Genomic DNA, 16,279 nt, shown 5'->3' on the forward strand with positions numbered 1-16,279 from the left:
TCCCTTTTTTACAAATTTTGTAGAAATTTGGCTATAGCCCATGGATGGAACAAGCAATAGCCGATGTCCACACCGTAGCCGATTTGGAAGACAAATTGGCAAAATATTTGTTGATTTATAAACCTTCAACCCCAATAAAAAAGGATTCGGCTGCATGCTGGCTAGTGTGGGAAAACTGTAATGAGGCATTCTTCCGGCTGGCAAATTGCCAAGCAGAAAATACTACACTGTGTGAAAAGCTCGGTGTGAGTGAGACGCAGATGAATGGAAAGTATTGACTACCGGGGTCCATGGCCAATTGGACATGCTTAAGGACACCCTACAGGAACTAAAAGGAAGGGGAAAGGGATTACTGGAACAGATAGAGGAAAAAGATAAATTATCAAGAGAAAACCAAGTCCTACAAGGCATGGTGAAGAAATTAAAGCTAGAACAAGGCAGAGCTCCTGCAAGCATAACTGCTGTGAATCAATTATCAAGCAGCTTAAGCAGAAGCTAGGCTTCGCAACCCACCAGGTTGAAGCAGTCACAACAGGAGAATGGGATCAAACCTTGCCCAGAGGAAACCCAGACTGGGAGGAGGAAATATGGGACCCCAGGGAAACTTGGGAGGGGGATATATGGGATAATCCACAGGAATGTAGGCATGATGAGCGCACTCCCATAGCCCCGTTAGCAGCGACCCAACACACCATGGTAATGACTCCTGTGGATGGTGGGGGTAGCACGACCGTTACCGCAGTTCCAGTATCGGCCACCGATTTAAAGGTGATGGCTGAACATTTGGGGACACTGAAGCGAGACACCTTTTCTAGATGGTGTACCAACGCATTTTTACTTGCAGCAAGGGAAGGGCTAACTACCTTGGAAGTTCATCGACTCTTTGGGGTATGTGCTACCCCGGAAATTAGAGCCTCTGGATAGATTGGTTGTTACCGAGGATGTCGGTATCCTGGGTCTAATGGCAACATTTATTCATAGATTCATAGATTCATAGATTATAGGACTGGAAGGGACCTCGAGAGGTCATCGAGTCCAGTCCCCTGCCCGCATGGCAGGACCAAATACTGTCTAGACCATCCCTGATAGACATTTATCTAACCTACTCTTAAATACCACCCTGACAGTTAGGAACTTTTTCCTAATGTCCAACCTAGACCTCCCTTGATGCAGTTTAAACCCATTGTTTCTGGTTCTATCCTTAGAGGCTAAGGTGAACAAGTTCTCTCCCTCCTCCTTATGACACCCTTTTAGATACCTGAAAACTGCTATCATGTCCCCTCTCAGTCTTCTCTTTTCCAAACTAAACAAACCCAATTCTTTCAGCCTTCCTTCATAGGTCATGTTCTCAAGACCTTTAATCATTCTTGTTGCTCTTCTTTGGACCCTTTCCAATTTCTCCACACATCTTTTTTAAAATGCGGCGCCCAGAACTGGACACAATACTCCAGCTGAGGCCTAACCAGAGCAGAGTAGAGCGGAAGAATGACTTCTCGTGTCTTGCTCACAACACACCTGTTAATACATCCCAGAATCATGTTTGCTTTTTTTGCAACAGCATCACACTGACGACTCATATTTAGCTTGTGGTCCACTATAACCCCTAGATCCCTTTCTGCCGTACTCCTTCCTAGACAGTCTTTTCCCATTCTGTATGTGTGAAATTGATTTTTCCTTCCTAAGTGGAGCACTTTGCATTTGTCTTTGTTAAACTTCATCCTGTTTAACTCAGACCATTTCTCCAATTTGTCCAGATCATTTTGAATTATGACCCTGTCCTCCAAAGTAGTTGCAATCCCTCCCAGTTTGGTATCATCCGCAAACTTAATAAGCGTACTTTCTATGCCAATATCTAAGTCGTTGATGAAGATATTGAACAGAGCCGGTCCCAAAACAGACCCCTGCGGTACCCCACTCGTTACGCCTTTCCAGCAGGATTGGGAACCATTAATAACAACTCTCTGAGTACGGTTATCCAGCCAGTTATGCACCCACCTTATAGTAGCCCCATCTAAGTTGTATTTGCCTAGTTTATCGATAAGAATATCATGCGAGACGGTATCAAATGCCTTACTAAAGTCTAGGTATACCACATCCACCGCTTCACCCTTATCCACAAGGCTCGTTATCCTATCAAAGAAAGCTATCAGATTGGTTTGACATGATTTGTTCTTCACAAATCCATGCTGGCTGTTCCCTATCACCTTACCACCTTCCAAGTGTTTGCAGATGATTTCCTTAATTACTTGCTCCATTATCTTCCCTGGCACAGAAGTTAAACTAACTGGTCTGTAGTTTCCTGGGTTGTTTTTATTTCCCTTTTTATAGATGGGCACTATATTTGCCCTTTTCCAGTCTTCTGGAATCTCTCCCGTCTCCCATGACTTTCCAAAGATAATAGCTAGAGGCTCAGATACCTCCTCTATTAGCTCCTTGAGTATTCTAGGATGCATTTCATCAGGCCCGGGTGACTTGCAGGCATTTAACTTTTCTAAGTGATTTTTAACTTGTTCTTTTTTTATTTTATCCGCTAAACCTACCCCCTTCCCATTAGCATTCACTATGTTAGGCATTCCATCAGACTTCTCAGTGAAGACCGAAATAAAGAAGGGAACAGATAGTCAGGAGTAACTTTATAGCACAAGTTGTAGCCTCCATCAAGGAGCCTAATGAGGACCCCGAGAATTAGTTAACTAGATGGGATCTGATGCAATAATGGCTGGTCTGGTAACAGTTGATGGTGCCACCCCGGTAGATAAGCTACTATTCAGCATCCAGTACTTAAGGGATTGCATTGCCTCTTTGGCCCCCTATTACTCTGGTAAACTTGCAGTTTGGCAGAATAACCATCCAGTTAACCTAGGGAAGCTCAGGGAACTGGTCCAAAAAATAACCATTCACTCTGGACCACAACTCACTATAAAGAAAGAAAGGGTCTCTTATGCGGAAATCTGTGGAAATGGTTAAACACCATCACCTGGCTGCTGTACAGGGAACAGCTGGAATTGGGAAACAAAACTGCCTTAGCCATGAGGTGCACTGAGATGCAAATTCTTAGTTTAGCATCACTCGAACATGAAATGTTCTGGGTAATATGAGGAAATGTCCAAGTACTGGAACACCTTTGAAAATAACGGAAAAGATTTTTGTTTGATGCCTATAAGCATGAATGGATACAATATGTCTCCAGCATGGTTAAGCCTGAACTACTACTAGGAGAAATCATTGTCAAAATTGCCCATCAGCCATCTGTGGAGGCAGAGATATGGAAAATCAGTCCACTACCAAAATTAACCATGGGATCTTTCTGGTTACCTCACATTGTGGGTCAGTGGGCCAGGAAAGAGAAAAGACTATTGGACACACAGCAGTGTACAGAGTGGGACCCTCACAAATGGGTATGCCTCTCCCTGCCTGCCACCACAGAACCATGCAGTAGGGATACATCGCTAGGCATATGCATTTGGGATGAACTGGAAAATTTAACCCATGTTTTATATAATGGACAATGTGTATGTGTTGTATCCTGGAAAACAATATTTGGGGAGGATGAAAGCATTAGCCAGCCACCAGTGGATGAGTGTAGATGCAATACTAGCATCTTATACACTAATAACCACACTTATTACCTTCCTAAGCTAGAGAAAGCCCAAAGTACTGTGATTGCCCCCTTAGTTAACTTCTCCATCTCCCTCAGTTTGGATTGTCAGGAATTAGCTGATCATCTGCTTCTAGAAGCAAAAGTAACTCACTTTTGGAAAGAAACACAAAAGGATGTGGGAAAGTGAATTCTCCAGATAAAACATGCAAATGGAGATATGATTAAAATAGCTAATTCTGAAAAAGAACTCACAGCATATCATTAGTTTGATGTTTTTACAGACTGGTCGCACATCTCACCTCACAGGTGAACACCCCAACTACTGGGCTAAATGTTACAAAGGGAAGGACCAAAACCACCTCCTACTGTGGATGTGTTGTGACCGGCAAATAGATTCTGATAATACCAGCCAAGACTGCACACCCATGGGGGATAATTTCTGCTACCATAGTGAAGAAGAGAATAGTCACCACTGGGCCTGCCATGGATCTCCAGGAGGTGATGATCACAATGTCCTTGTGCATCTGCAGCCATGGATCAGTGCATGGGCCCATCCCTGTGGTGACCTCACCCTTTCATGTCAATCCAACACTACTGTCAGTCAGCACCACACCTTTGGTGTTACTGGGATAGTTTCTAGGTTGGTGGTTGTGACATACCAGGGTCCAACCGAGACTAATCAGCAGCTGTGTCACACCTGCCTGCAACCTGGCAATGCCTTGCTGAAGGGGCTTCCACCTGGGTCACTCACAAACAACCGTCTAGCAGGCAAATCACACCCTGAGCATGTGTGTGTAACTGCAGCCTGGCCAGGAACAGTTGGGTTACACTCAGGCTTTCACCACCGTTGGTTATACTGCAGGGTGACCCCAACACACTCCCCAGTCTGCGATTTCCCTCCAGAAATGTAGGTCCTGTGCTGCCCAGTCCTCTCCTGGACAATACAAGTTACAGTGTCTGTTATTTTTTAACAGCACTAATATCCATGCAACTTAGCTTCTCAGACACTTCTATTTAAACACACTGGATTAGATAAAACAATAAAACAAAGTTTATTGACTACAAAGATAAATTTTAAGTGAGTGCAAATAAGGAGGCATAGAAGTCTGACATGGTTACAAGAAAAATAAAGCTAGAATGCAACTTGTGCCTAAGTTAACAAATCATGTGAAATTCAGAGCAAACGTTTCCTCACCACATGCTTTCAGCCATCTTACTGACCAAACTTCTTAAGTCAGGACCCCTCCCCCAGTCCAATGGCTGCTTCCTTTATCCCTTCAGATGCGGTGAATCAATGGGCAGAGGCAGAGATAGATAGATAGCTAGAGAGAGAGAGAGAGAGAGAGTGAGCGGTGCTTTCGGATGTTTGCCCCTTCTTTTTATAGTCCTATCCCCCCTTTGAGAAACATTTTCACATGGTTACCAGGAGACAAAATGTCTATGTAGAAGGATGTTCCCTGCTGCTTTTTCCTCACCTTTTTGGGCTTCGTTTGGTTCCCTTCCTGCTTGATGATTCTCGTTACTGTTTATATGCAAAATTAAGCAGCGCACACATTTCTTTGTTTAAGACAGACCAGTTTGCCAGCCTCAGTTTGAAACATGTATTAATAACCAGATAGAGTGTAATCTTATATCTTCACATACAGTAACTCCTCACTTAACATGGTAGTTATGTTCCTGAAAAATGCGTCTTTAAGTGAAACGATGTTAAGCGAATCCAATTTCCCCATCAGAATTAATGTAAATGGGGGGGTTAGGTTCCAGGGATTTTTTTTTTTGCCAGACAAAAGGCATTATATATGTTTTAAACAATTATAATCAAGCAATTTAATAAAGGTATAAGCTTTTAAAACAATGTTAAAAAAACAATATAATACAATATAATACCACTATGCTGAGTATGAAGCAGTGGGAGGTGCCCCCGCCTTACCCCACACAGGCACAGCCCAGTGGCACTGCTGACAATGAGGCAGGCAAGGAGGCTGAAGGTACCATAGGTAGGAGAAACACGTTGTACAGCAGCAGCGGCAGCTTCCCCTACTATGCAAGCACCAGGGGTGGGGGCCTTAACCGTCGGCCTGCCCACTCCACCCCTTTCCCTAAGACCGCAACCTTAACCCATCTCTTCTCCCTATCTCCTCCCCCTTTACTCCGCACACCATGTCCTCGCTCCTCCCCCTCCCTCCCATGCCTCCTGAATTCCGCAAACCTGCTGATTTCCATGGGCACGAGGCAGGGAGAGCGGGGGGAAGGCGCTGATCTGTGGGGTCCGCCAGCGGGAGGAGCTGGGAGGGCATAGGGGTGCTAATAGGGGGTCTGCTAGCTGTGGACAAAGTAGGAAGCCAAACAATGTTATAGCGGAGCATTGCACAACTTTAAACGAGCAGGTTCTATAATGCAGCAGGGACATAAGATCAAAACAACGTTAAGGGACAGGATGTTAAATGGAGACTTACTGTACATTATCAAAATTATTGTAATAATATTTACAATGAGAGCATGACTATTTCTAGTTGACTCATAGCTTTATTTAGCATCTTAAAGCTGAGCTCTGTGTGCAGATAATAGGCATGCAAGAGGGATAGTTTTGTGAACTGCAAAAGTCCAGTAGCATGCTGTGGTCTCCTCCTGAGCTCCTCTGGTCATCATGTGGTCTCCATCAAGCAAAATGAATGAACCTATCCTTCCTACTTTGGGGAGTGACCTAGCAAGGGAAGGACATAGCATACCATGGTGATTGGCATGCTATAAATAGCTAGGTAATGTGGAGTACTCTTACATGTGTTACAGGTTTTACTTTCCACCTATTGGGGTCAGGACAATGAGGTGATTCTGAAACCAGGAATGACTGAGACGATATCAGCTACAGCTGCAAACAATTAGTACATTTCACCTGTATCTAACTTTCTGTTCCTTTGATTGCAAATTTGTTGCTAAGGCTGGTTGAAAATTTTTCTTGGGAAGCTTTTTGATGGGAAATTGGATTTTCCATTCAAATATTTTCCACATGAAATTACCTTTTACCTGGAAATTATCAGCTTTCCATCAAAATACCAAACTCCCCTCCTCCCTAAACCATGGCTGTGGGTCTCTGGTGATGTTCCAGGGCAGTTCAGCAAGAGGAGAGACCATCATACATCATGAGGTATGTAGTCCAGCCTGGAACCCTGGAAAATGGAAGAGATTGGTGCTGTGCGGTATCTGAGGCACCCCCCTGGTATTTCCGAGTTTTCAGTAAAAAGATTTCGGTCACCACAAACAAACCCTCATTATAGATCAGCTCTACGCAGTACTCAGCTTGCACTGAAAACAGCAGGATGAAATATACCCCTAACCTCATACTCTGTAACTCTGGTAGAAATTGCATCATTTAATAACACAGTAGGAAAGAGTAGGTCCAATTAATCCCCAGGGCACCAATTACACTGAGGGTGGCTTTGGTTCACTGAACGCATTTATTAGGTGTTATGGCTCTCTGAGCTCAGGTATTCCCAGTTGCTTCAGGGATCATGTCCCATAGATCACACATCTCAGTATAAAACTCCCCGAATGCTCCAAACTGGCAGTTTCTGTCGCTGGGGAAACGCCACCACATCTCTCTCTCTTCTCAGCAGGTACGTGCTATTTTCCTGAATTATAGTCACACACACACACACGGACACCATGGTGATCAGCAGGTATTGAATTCAAGACCTCCAGCACTAAAAGCCTCAGCCCCAACTCCTACCCCTTTAGCTAAAGGAGTGACCTCCTTGGTTGGAAAAAATGGGCAATTACATAGTCACTGAAACCAGTGCTTTCCATTATGTCTACGGGTTTTCATACAGGCTAAAGTAAATGCCAAAAACCTCATTTAGCACAGTAAGCAACTTTACCCCAAACCGACATGCCAAGCCACAGAGCTCACCTTGTCCAAAGAGGGTAGAAAGATTGACACTCCTTTACTCTCACCCCTTCTTTAGCTAAGGAATAAATTCTTCAGCCTGATCCTCTCACAACAGAGTCACAAGTCACTGTTTTCAGTTCGGATTAGTGAACAGGAGTGTTTGTGTGTGGGGCATGATTAACCTGTGTGTCATTGTATTTGCACAGTGTGTGCATCTTAGCAAACACAAGGAATTACCAACTGTGAACATCTGTCTCTGTGGACCAAGCTCTTCCCTGAGTGGGTACTGATGTCCATTGAGAAACTGATCTCCATTTATCTTCACTTACTTCATCACAGAGAAGAGACAGGTTTTCCGCACCTTTCACCTGCCCACATCTCTGTAGGTGCCAGATCTCTGTTCAGAGGAGATGGAAAAGGGAAATCACTCGGAGGCGACTGAGTTCATTCTCTCAGGACTGACAGATCGTCCGGAGTTGCAGGTTCCCCTGTTTGGGGTGTTCCTGCTGATTTATGGTATCACCCTGGTGGGGAATGGGGGGATGATCTTGTTAGTCACGATTGACCCCCGACTCCACACCCCCATGTACTTTTTCCTCAGGAATTTGTCTTTCTGTGACCTCTGCTATTCCTCAGTAATTTCCCCTAAGATGCTGCTGAATTTCTTAGCCGAGAGGAAAAGTATTTCTTACACTGCCTGCACTGTGCAATTGTCTCTCTGTATTGTTTTTACAGATGTTGAGTGCCTGTTGCTGGCTGTGATGGCGTATGACCGTTATGTGGCCATCTGTAACCCACTGCTCTATACGGTCACCATGTCCAGGCAGCTTTGTAACCAGCTGGTGGCTGGGGTGTACGCTGTGGGGGTGTTGGATTCAATGATACAAACATCTCTTACATTTCAGCTGTCATTCTGCAGCTCCAACATCATCAATCATTTCCTGTGTGACGTCCCCCCGCTGCTACCGCTTTCCTGTTCTAACACCCACATCAATGAGATTGTGATGTTTGTTTTAATGTGCTGCATTACAGGGAGCAGCTTTCTGATTGTCCTCCTCTCCTATGTCTATATCATCTCCACCATCCTGCAGATCCGCTCCGCCGAGGGGCGGCGCAAAGCCTTCTCCACCTGCTCTTTCCACTTGACTGCTGTAGTCCTGTTTTTTGGCACAGTCCTCTTTATGTATTTACATCCCCCGTCCAGCTATTCCATGGACACAGACAAAGTGGCCTCAGTGTTTTACATGATGGTGATCCCCATGTTGAACCCCCTCATCTACAGCCTGAGGAACACGGAGGTGAAAGACGCCCTGAGGAAAGCAATGAATAAACTGCTCATCAAGTCTTGAATTTGTTTAACTCAGTACTGGTTTAGTGATGGGGAGTGGAAACAGGTGAATTCAATTCCCAGCCCATTACAAAATAATTTCTCAAACCCCGTGGTAGTATAGTTCAATATTGTTATTATTATTAATTTGTTTGTATTCCAACAAGGTCTTCAGGCCCCAACTCAGATCAGTAGACAGAACACAGGAAGCATCACAGGAAATGCAGGAAACCCAAGTGCAGAGTGTGACAGGTTCAGTCACAGAGACCCTCACTGGGACTGTAACCTCATCTGCTGAAATTACCTCTGAGCCCGTTCTTGCTGCCCGCCTGGGTCTCCAGAACCCTGCCTTGTTGAGCCAGGCACACCAGCCTGCTGCAACGCAGACCCAGGCTCTGAGTCACGGCCCCAAAGCTGCAGATCTAGACTGAAACTAGCTCAGCAGGACACCTGTCTCCAGCACACAGATACCCAGCTCCCAATGGGATCTAAACCCCAAATAAATCCCTTTTACTCTCTATAAAGCTTAGTAAGGGTAACATGATAAATGCTCACCCCCTATATCACTGAGAGAGAGATATGCAGAGCTGTTTGCCCCCCCCCCACCCAGGTAACAATTACTTACACTGAGTTTATAAATAAACAAAAGTCATTTTATTAGGTATAAAAAGTAGGATCTAAGTGGTTTTCAGTAATAACAGACAGAACAAACTAAGTCACAAAGCAAAAAAAAAAAAAAAAAGAAACACGCAAGGCTAAGCTTAATACACTCAGAAGTCAGTTACAGATGTTCACTACTCCCCCCAGTTGTTACTTCGGGTAAAATCTTTCTCAGGTCAGATGCCTTTTCTGACCTGGGTCCAGCCTATTCTCACCCACCCCTGTGGTTACAGTTCTTTTGTTTCCAGGTGCTTGCAGGTATCTTTGTGGGGTGGGGAGGCCATCTCTTAAACCAGCTGAAGACACTCATTGTTTGCTTCTCCCACATTATATAGAACTTAACTGAAGTGGAAAACTCTTATTTGGAATTCTACCCCCATCTGGAAAAGTACCAGCTTCAAGATGGATTTTAGTATCTGGTGACATGGTCACATGTCACTGTAAGACCTCAGTGTGGTGGGGAGGGAGGGGTTTCCACCCACAAAAGAAAGTCTGTTTAAACTTCTGGGAGACCACTCCATTTGTCTTCAGCTAGCTGAAGAGATACCCTCTCCACCCACAAGGGATAGCTGAAAGAAACTAGAACTGAAACTGACGATCAAATGCGAAGGGTGATTAGAGAGGATATCAAAATAAAGAACTCAATAATAGTGGGAGATTTCAATTATCCCCATATTGATTGGGTACATGTCACCTCAGGACGAAATGCAGAGACAAAATTCCTCGATACTTTAAATGACTGCTTCATGGAGCAGCTGGTACAGGAACCCACAAGGGGAGAGTCAATTCTTGATTTAGTCCTGAGTGGAGCGCAGGAGCTGGTCCAAGAAGTAACTATAACAGGACCGCTTGGAAATAGTGACCATAATATAATAACAATTATCATCCCTGTGGTGGGAAGAACACCTCAACAGCCCAACACGGTGGCATTTAATTTTAGAAAGGGCAACTATGCAAAAATGAGGGAGTTAGTTAAACAGAAATTAAAAGGTATAGTAACTAGAGTGAAATCCCTGCAAGCTGCATGGACACTTTTCAAAGACCCCATAATAGAGGCCCACCTTAAATGTATTCCCCAAATTAAAAAACAACGCCAAAGAACTAAAAAAGAGCCACCGTGGCTTAACAACCATGTAAAAGAAGCAGTGAGAGATAAAAAGGCATCTTTTAAAAAGTGGAAGTCAAATCCTAGTGAGGTAAATAGAAAGGAGCATAAACACTGCCAAATAAAGTGTAAAAATGTAATAAGAAAAGCCAAAATGGAGTTTGAAGAACAACTAGCCAAAAACTCGAAAGGTAATAACAAAATGTTTTTTAAATACGTCAGAAGCAGGAAGCCTGCTAAACAACCAGTGGGGCCCCTAGATGATCAAGATACAAAAGGAGCACTTAAAGACGATAAAGTCATTGCGGAAAAACTAAATGAATTCTTTGCTTCAGTCTTCACAGCTGAGGACATTATGGAGATTCCCAAACCTGAGCCATCCTTTGTAGGTGACAAATCTAAGAAATTGTCACATATTGAAGTGTCACTAGAGGAGGTTTTGGAACTAATTGATAAACTTAACTGTAACAAGTCACCGGGACCAGATGGCATTCACCCAAGAGTTCTGAAAGAACTCAAATTTGAAATTGAGGAACTATTAACTAGGGTTTGTAACCTCTCCTTTAAATCGGCTTCTGTACCGAATGACTAGAAGATAGCTAATGTAACGCCAATATTTTAAAAGGGCTCTAGAGGTGATCCCAGCAATTACAGACCGGTAAGTCTAACATCCGTACCGGGCAAACTAGTTGAAACAATAGTAAAGAATAAAATTGTCAGACACATAGAAGAACATAAATTGTTGGGCAAAAGTCAACATGGTTTCTATAAAGGGAAATCATGTCTTACTAATCTATTAGAGTTCTTTGAAGGGGTCAACAAACATGTGGACAAGGGGGATCCAGTGGACATAGTGTACTTAGATTTACAGAAAGCCTTTGACAAGGTCCCTCACCAAAGGCTCTTATGTAAATTAAGTTGCCATGGGATAAGAGGAAAGATCCTTTCATGGATTGAGAACTGGTTAAAAGACAGGGAACAAAGGGCTGGAATAAATGGTAAATTTTCAGGATGGAGAGGGGTAACTATTGTTGTTCCCCAAGGGTCAGTTCTAGGACCAATCCTATTCAACTTATTCATAAATAATTTGGAAGAAGGGGTAAACAGTGAGGTGGCAAAGTTTACAGATGCTACTAAACTGCTCAAGATAGTTAAGACCGAAGCAGACTGTGAAGAACTTCAAAAAGATCTCACAAAACTAAATGATTGGGCAACAAAATGGCAATTTGTTCCACCTTGCATTTAGCTGTGACACTCTGAGTACCTTTCCCAGACCTGAAGAAGTGCTCTCTGGGAGGTTTGTCTCTTTCACCAACAGAAGTTGGTCCAAGAAAAGATATTACCTCACCCATCTTGCCTCTATTATTATTACGGCAGACGATCGCGTGCGACCATCCTTATTATTTAATCCTAAAGATTATTTGACTTTATGCCTATGCAACAGCATTAGCCTCAAGCCTCTACAGGAATTTATGCAAGAAAAGATGTGTTGGGTCATGAGACTAACCAAACAGTTACTAGGCCTTCGTGGTGTTTCTAGCCTAAAGACATAAGAATTTTGTATGCAGGGCCCTCTTGTGGTATGTTGCTAACTTTAAGGTTATAAAGCCTGACGTTTGCTACGTTGTGTCACTACTTCAAAGATAATTAAACCTTTTCCTTCCTGGGCAGTGGCTTTGTGATGTTGGTAGCTTGAAGATTAAAACAGATGCTTGTGAAAGACACTGAATTAGTGCATCTGATAGTGACTGTTCCCAACCACTTTAAAAGCTTATTACTTTCATTTAGCTAAAAGCATTTTTTGATGTCTTCAGTTTCATCTTTGTTGAATGTGTGAATCCTGCTTTCACAGGAAAGGCTCATTACACCTGCCCATCGGTGTCTTTGTGGTATTAATAGCTCCAAGGTGATGAAGGCTAATGTCTGCAGGACAGGGTTTGTGAGGTGTCTCTAGCCCAGTAATGGTTAGGTTGTCTGTCTGGCCAGCAGGTTCTCTGTGGGGTTGCTAGCCCCAGAAATATTAGGAATGAGGCCTACATGGCTGTACCTGTGTGATGCTTCTGAGCCAAAGATCATTATGCTTTCGGGGTTATTTGTGCCTGCGTCATGTACTAGTCAAAAAACTAGGTCTTAAACATATAGGAGAATCCATACTGTTGCTAGCCTGGAGACCACCAGGTCTAAAGCCTTCTGGACAGCCTCTGCTGGTACCTTAACTAGTGCCATTTCTTTTGTGTATCCTGAGGCCTAATGATTTTTAGGTGAGCAATACCACATAGGTACCAGCTATAGGCTTGAAGCTTTATAATCCTTAGGTGCACTTACCTCACAGTGGTGTCGACTCTCGAAATGCTATCAGTGAGTAAGAGACACAGTAATTATGTGGTGTTAGGTAACTTAACAATTACTAGGCCTTATGCCTATGTATTACATTGGCTTTGTGTGTGTGTGTGTGTGCGCGCGTGCGCGCACGTGCACAAGTGTGCATGAATGTATGACCTTCCAGTGGCAGGCGTGAGGAGCAGTAGCAGTCAAGCCATGTATTAAAGTTAAAGGGAATTTCTTTCAGCTCAGACAGTATGGACCTGAGGATGGGCGGGAATGGTGCCAGGATGGGCAGGGATGGTGTCCCTAGCCCTCTGTTTGCCAGAAGCTGGGAATGGGCGACAGGGGATGGACCACTTGATGGTCACGTGTTCTGTTCATTCCCTCCGGGGCACCTGGCATTGGACACTGTTGGAAGACAGGATAGGGGCACCTGGCATTGGACACTGTTGGAAGACAGGATACTGGGCTAGATGGACCTTTGGTCTGACCCAGTCTGGCCATTCTTATGTTGACCTGTTCTTTCTGTGTTGAAGACCTCATAGTGAGTCTTTGTGGATAATCAAGATGCCCTCATGGCTCATTACACCTGCACAGCAGATTTGTATATATTTGCTTACCTAGGCGTAATAACGACTACAAGCCTGTAGGGCAGTATCTATGAGGTCTGGCTTACCTACAGATTATTAGTAGAGTGGATCGGAAATTTTCCAATAGAACATTTTTTTACCAAAAAAATTAATGTAGTCAACGCTATCATTTCCGTGGGAACATGTTGACTTTTGTGGGGCTAGGGGGGAAACCTCATCAAGAAAAAGAAACAATTGAAATGAACTATTTTGATGGCATTGGACTGGGAACATTTTGATTTTCTGTTCCGACCTGACTTTTTGTTTCAATTTGTTTTCCTTAGGACACTAGCCTATGTATTATCTACGTGGTATGGCTCTCCTAAATATTATTAGGCCTTGAGCCTAGATGGAAGCACCTGCGAGGTATAACTGACCTAAAGATTACTAGGCCACAAACCTGTATGCCAATACTTCTATAGCATTTCTCACTTAAAAATCATTAGGCCCCTCATAAATGCCAAGCAATGCCTGTGACGTATTGCTCACCTAAAGTGTATTAAGTCACCAGCCTGTATAGCCATACCTGTGTGGTATTGCTCACTCAAGTATTATTAGGCCACATGCCTACATGGCAGTACCTGTATGGCATTACTCATCTAAAGATGATTAGGCTTCAAGCCGTCCTCGTGTGGTTGTGACAGATGTTTTCCAAGGATATGCCAAGGATACTGAATTAAGGTTAAATATCTTTGGAGTCCATTGTATTAACTACAAAGTTCATGCATTAATGTGGGCCTGGATGATCAAAGGGCCATATTGAATAAGATGGCAGACAAGAATGGTCTTTTAGGACAATACATGTGAAGTGGATTTCATGGCAAATATCTAAGGAGAGGTGAATGCAAAATTCGCACCTCCAATTATGCAAAAATCCAGCATATTGAAGCTATGTCTGAATAGTGGACCAATTCTGCTGACTACCTGTTCCCAGAGGCACAAGATCAGTGGCCCAAGCGCTATAAAGGTTAGACTGACCTATTCACAGGGGTGGGAGTTCTGAGCTAAGGCTGTTATGAACTTGTAGTCACGTGGAAAAACCCTCAGTGTGGTTTGAAAGATTGACTCCTACCAGAGCCCTTGCTGGATTTGGGAGGTGATTTCTGGTAAGCTTATTAGCAGGTGTGTAGGATCTGTTATTGTTTTTAATATGTTTTCTCTGTAATAATTTCACCTTAAGAATATATGTGCCAGTTTATCAAGGTCTGTGTAGTAATTTATAACTGCTGGCAATTACACTGTTCATAATCTTTGATGAGAAAGCAAAGCACAGAAGCTGGCCTGTTTAGGCAATCTGATTTGCTGGGGATATCACAGTGTAGGCAGGGAACTGGAAAATCCCCAGTCAGGCAGGGGAAGAGATACAGATCTCCATCCAAGAGCGGTGTTGGCTGAGGAGCTGGGAGCCTAGAATGGATACCCTTGGTGGACCAGGGAGGGGGAAATACAAGTGCAGTTGCTCTGTATTGTGACAGTGGTATTGCTTACCTAAAGACTATTAGGACTTAGTCCTAGATGGCATTACCTGAGTGTTATTTCTCACCTACAGAGCGTTAGGCCTATATGGTAGTATCTACGTGGTAGTCCTAATGTAAAGATTATTAAACTTTATGTCTAGATAGCAGTGTTTTTGTGGCATTGCTCATCTAAAGATTATTATGCCATACGCTACGCCTTCATGGTCGTACCTGTGTGGCATTGCTCACCTCAATATTATTAGGCCACATACCTGCCAGGAAATACCTGTGTAGCATTATTCACCCAAAGATTATCAGACCATAGGCCTAATTGGCATTACCTGTGTGTTATTGCTCCCCTGCAAGGTATGTCTATAGAGTGTAACTTGGGTGGCATGAGGAGCTAGCCACCATAATTACATGCCTAGCATCTCAGATTGATATGTACTTGGGGTGGCTAGCCCCTTTGGCTGCTTGCACCACTCCAACTACACAGAAAGTACCGGTGACCTATTGATGCCCTAAAGATTCTCGGGTCACAAACCTACATGGTAATATCTGTGAGGTATTACTGCTTATGTCAAAATTATTAGGCCATAAACCTGCATAGAAGCCCCCTGTCAGGTATGGCCCACCTACATGGTATGAGACCTTAAGCCTAGATGGCAGTACCTGTGTGGTTTTGCTCACCGAATGAACAGTCCTTGTTATGGCATAAGTGCTTATTAAGGGCAAAATTGATCGCGTTAAAAGTGGTATCAAAACGGCAGTCTCATTTGCATGTTTCTTTATAGTTTTTGACATCGAGCCAAGTTCATCGAAGAGGCGGCTCGGCTGGGTTCATCTGGAGTTACACTGGGAATGATTATGGCCCAAGTTTTTACTACAAAGCACTTTTTATGTTGAGGTTTCTTACATATTTGAATGTCGTTTATTGTAAAATCAAATTCACCCACGCTGTCTACTCAAAACCTTGTCCCTTATTTGTGTATCTCTGACTGCCCCCTCCTAGTCAAAAGCAACAGAGGGTCCTGTGGCACCTTTGAGACTAACAGAAGTACTGGGAGCATAAGCTTTCGTGGGTAAGAACCTCACTTCTTCAGATGCATCTGAAGAAGTGAGGTTCTTACCCACGAAAGCTTATGCTCCCAGTACTTCTGTTAGTCTCAAAGGTGCCACAGGACCCTCTGTTGCTTTTTACAGATTCAGACTAACACGGCTACCCCTCTGATACCCTCCTAGTCAGTGGCTTTAGAGCCACAACCGGGGATAAAACCGTATTGTCAATT

General features: G+C 43.6%; 1 protein-coding gene across 1 annotated transcript; it reads left to right on the forward strand.

Moving 5' to 3' along the window:
* Positions 1-7,897: 7,897 nt before the first annotated feature.
* On the forward strand, positions 7,898-8,836 carry LOC101944158 (olfactory receptor 5AR1-like). Its single transcript, XM_005309759.2, has one exon. It carries the CDS (start codon positions 7,898-7,900, stop codon positions 8,834-8,836), a length of 939 nt encoding a protein of 312 aa, XP_005309816.2.
* Positions 8,837-16,279: the final 7,443 nt, after the last annotated feature.

This window comes from Chrysemys picta, chromosome 4, assembly GCF_011386835.1.
Source record: "Chrysemys picta bellii isolate R12L10 chromosome 4, ASM1138683v2, whole genome shotgun sequence".
Lineage (NCBI taxonomy): Eukaryota > Metazoa > Chordata > Testudines > Emydidae > Chrysemys > Chrysemys picta.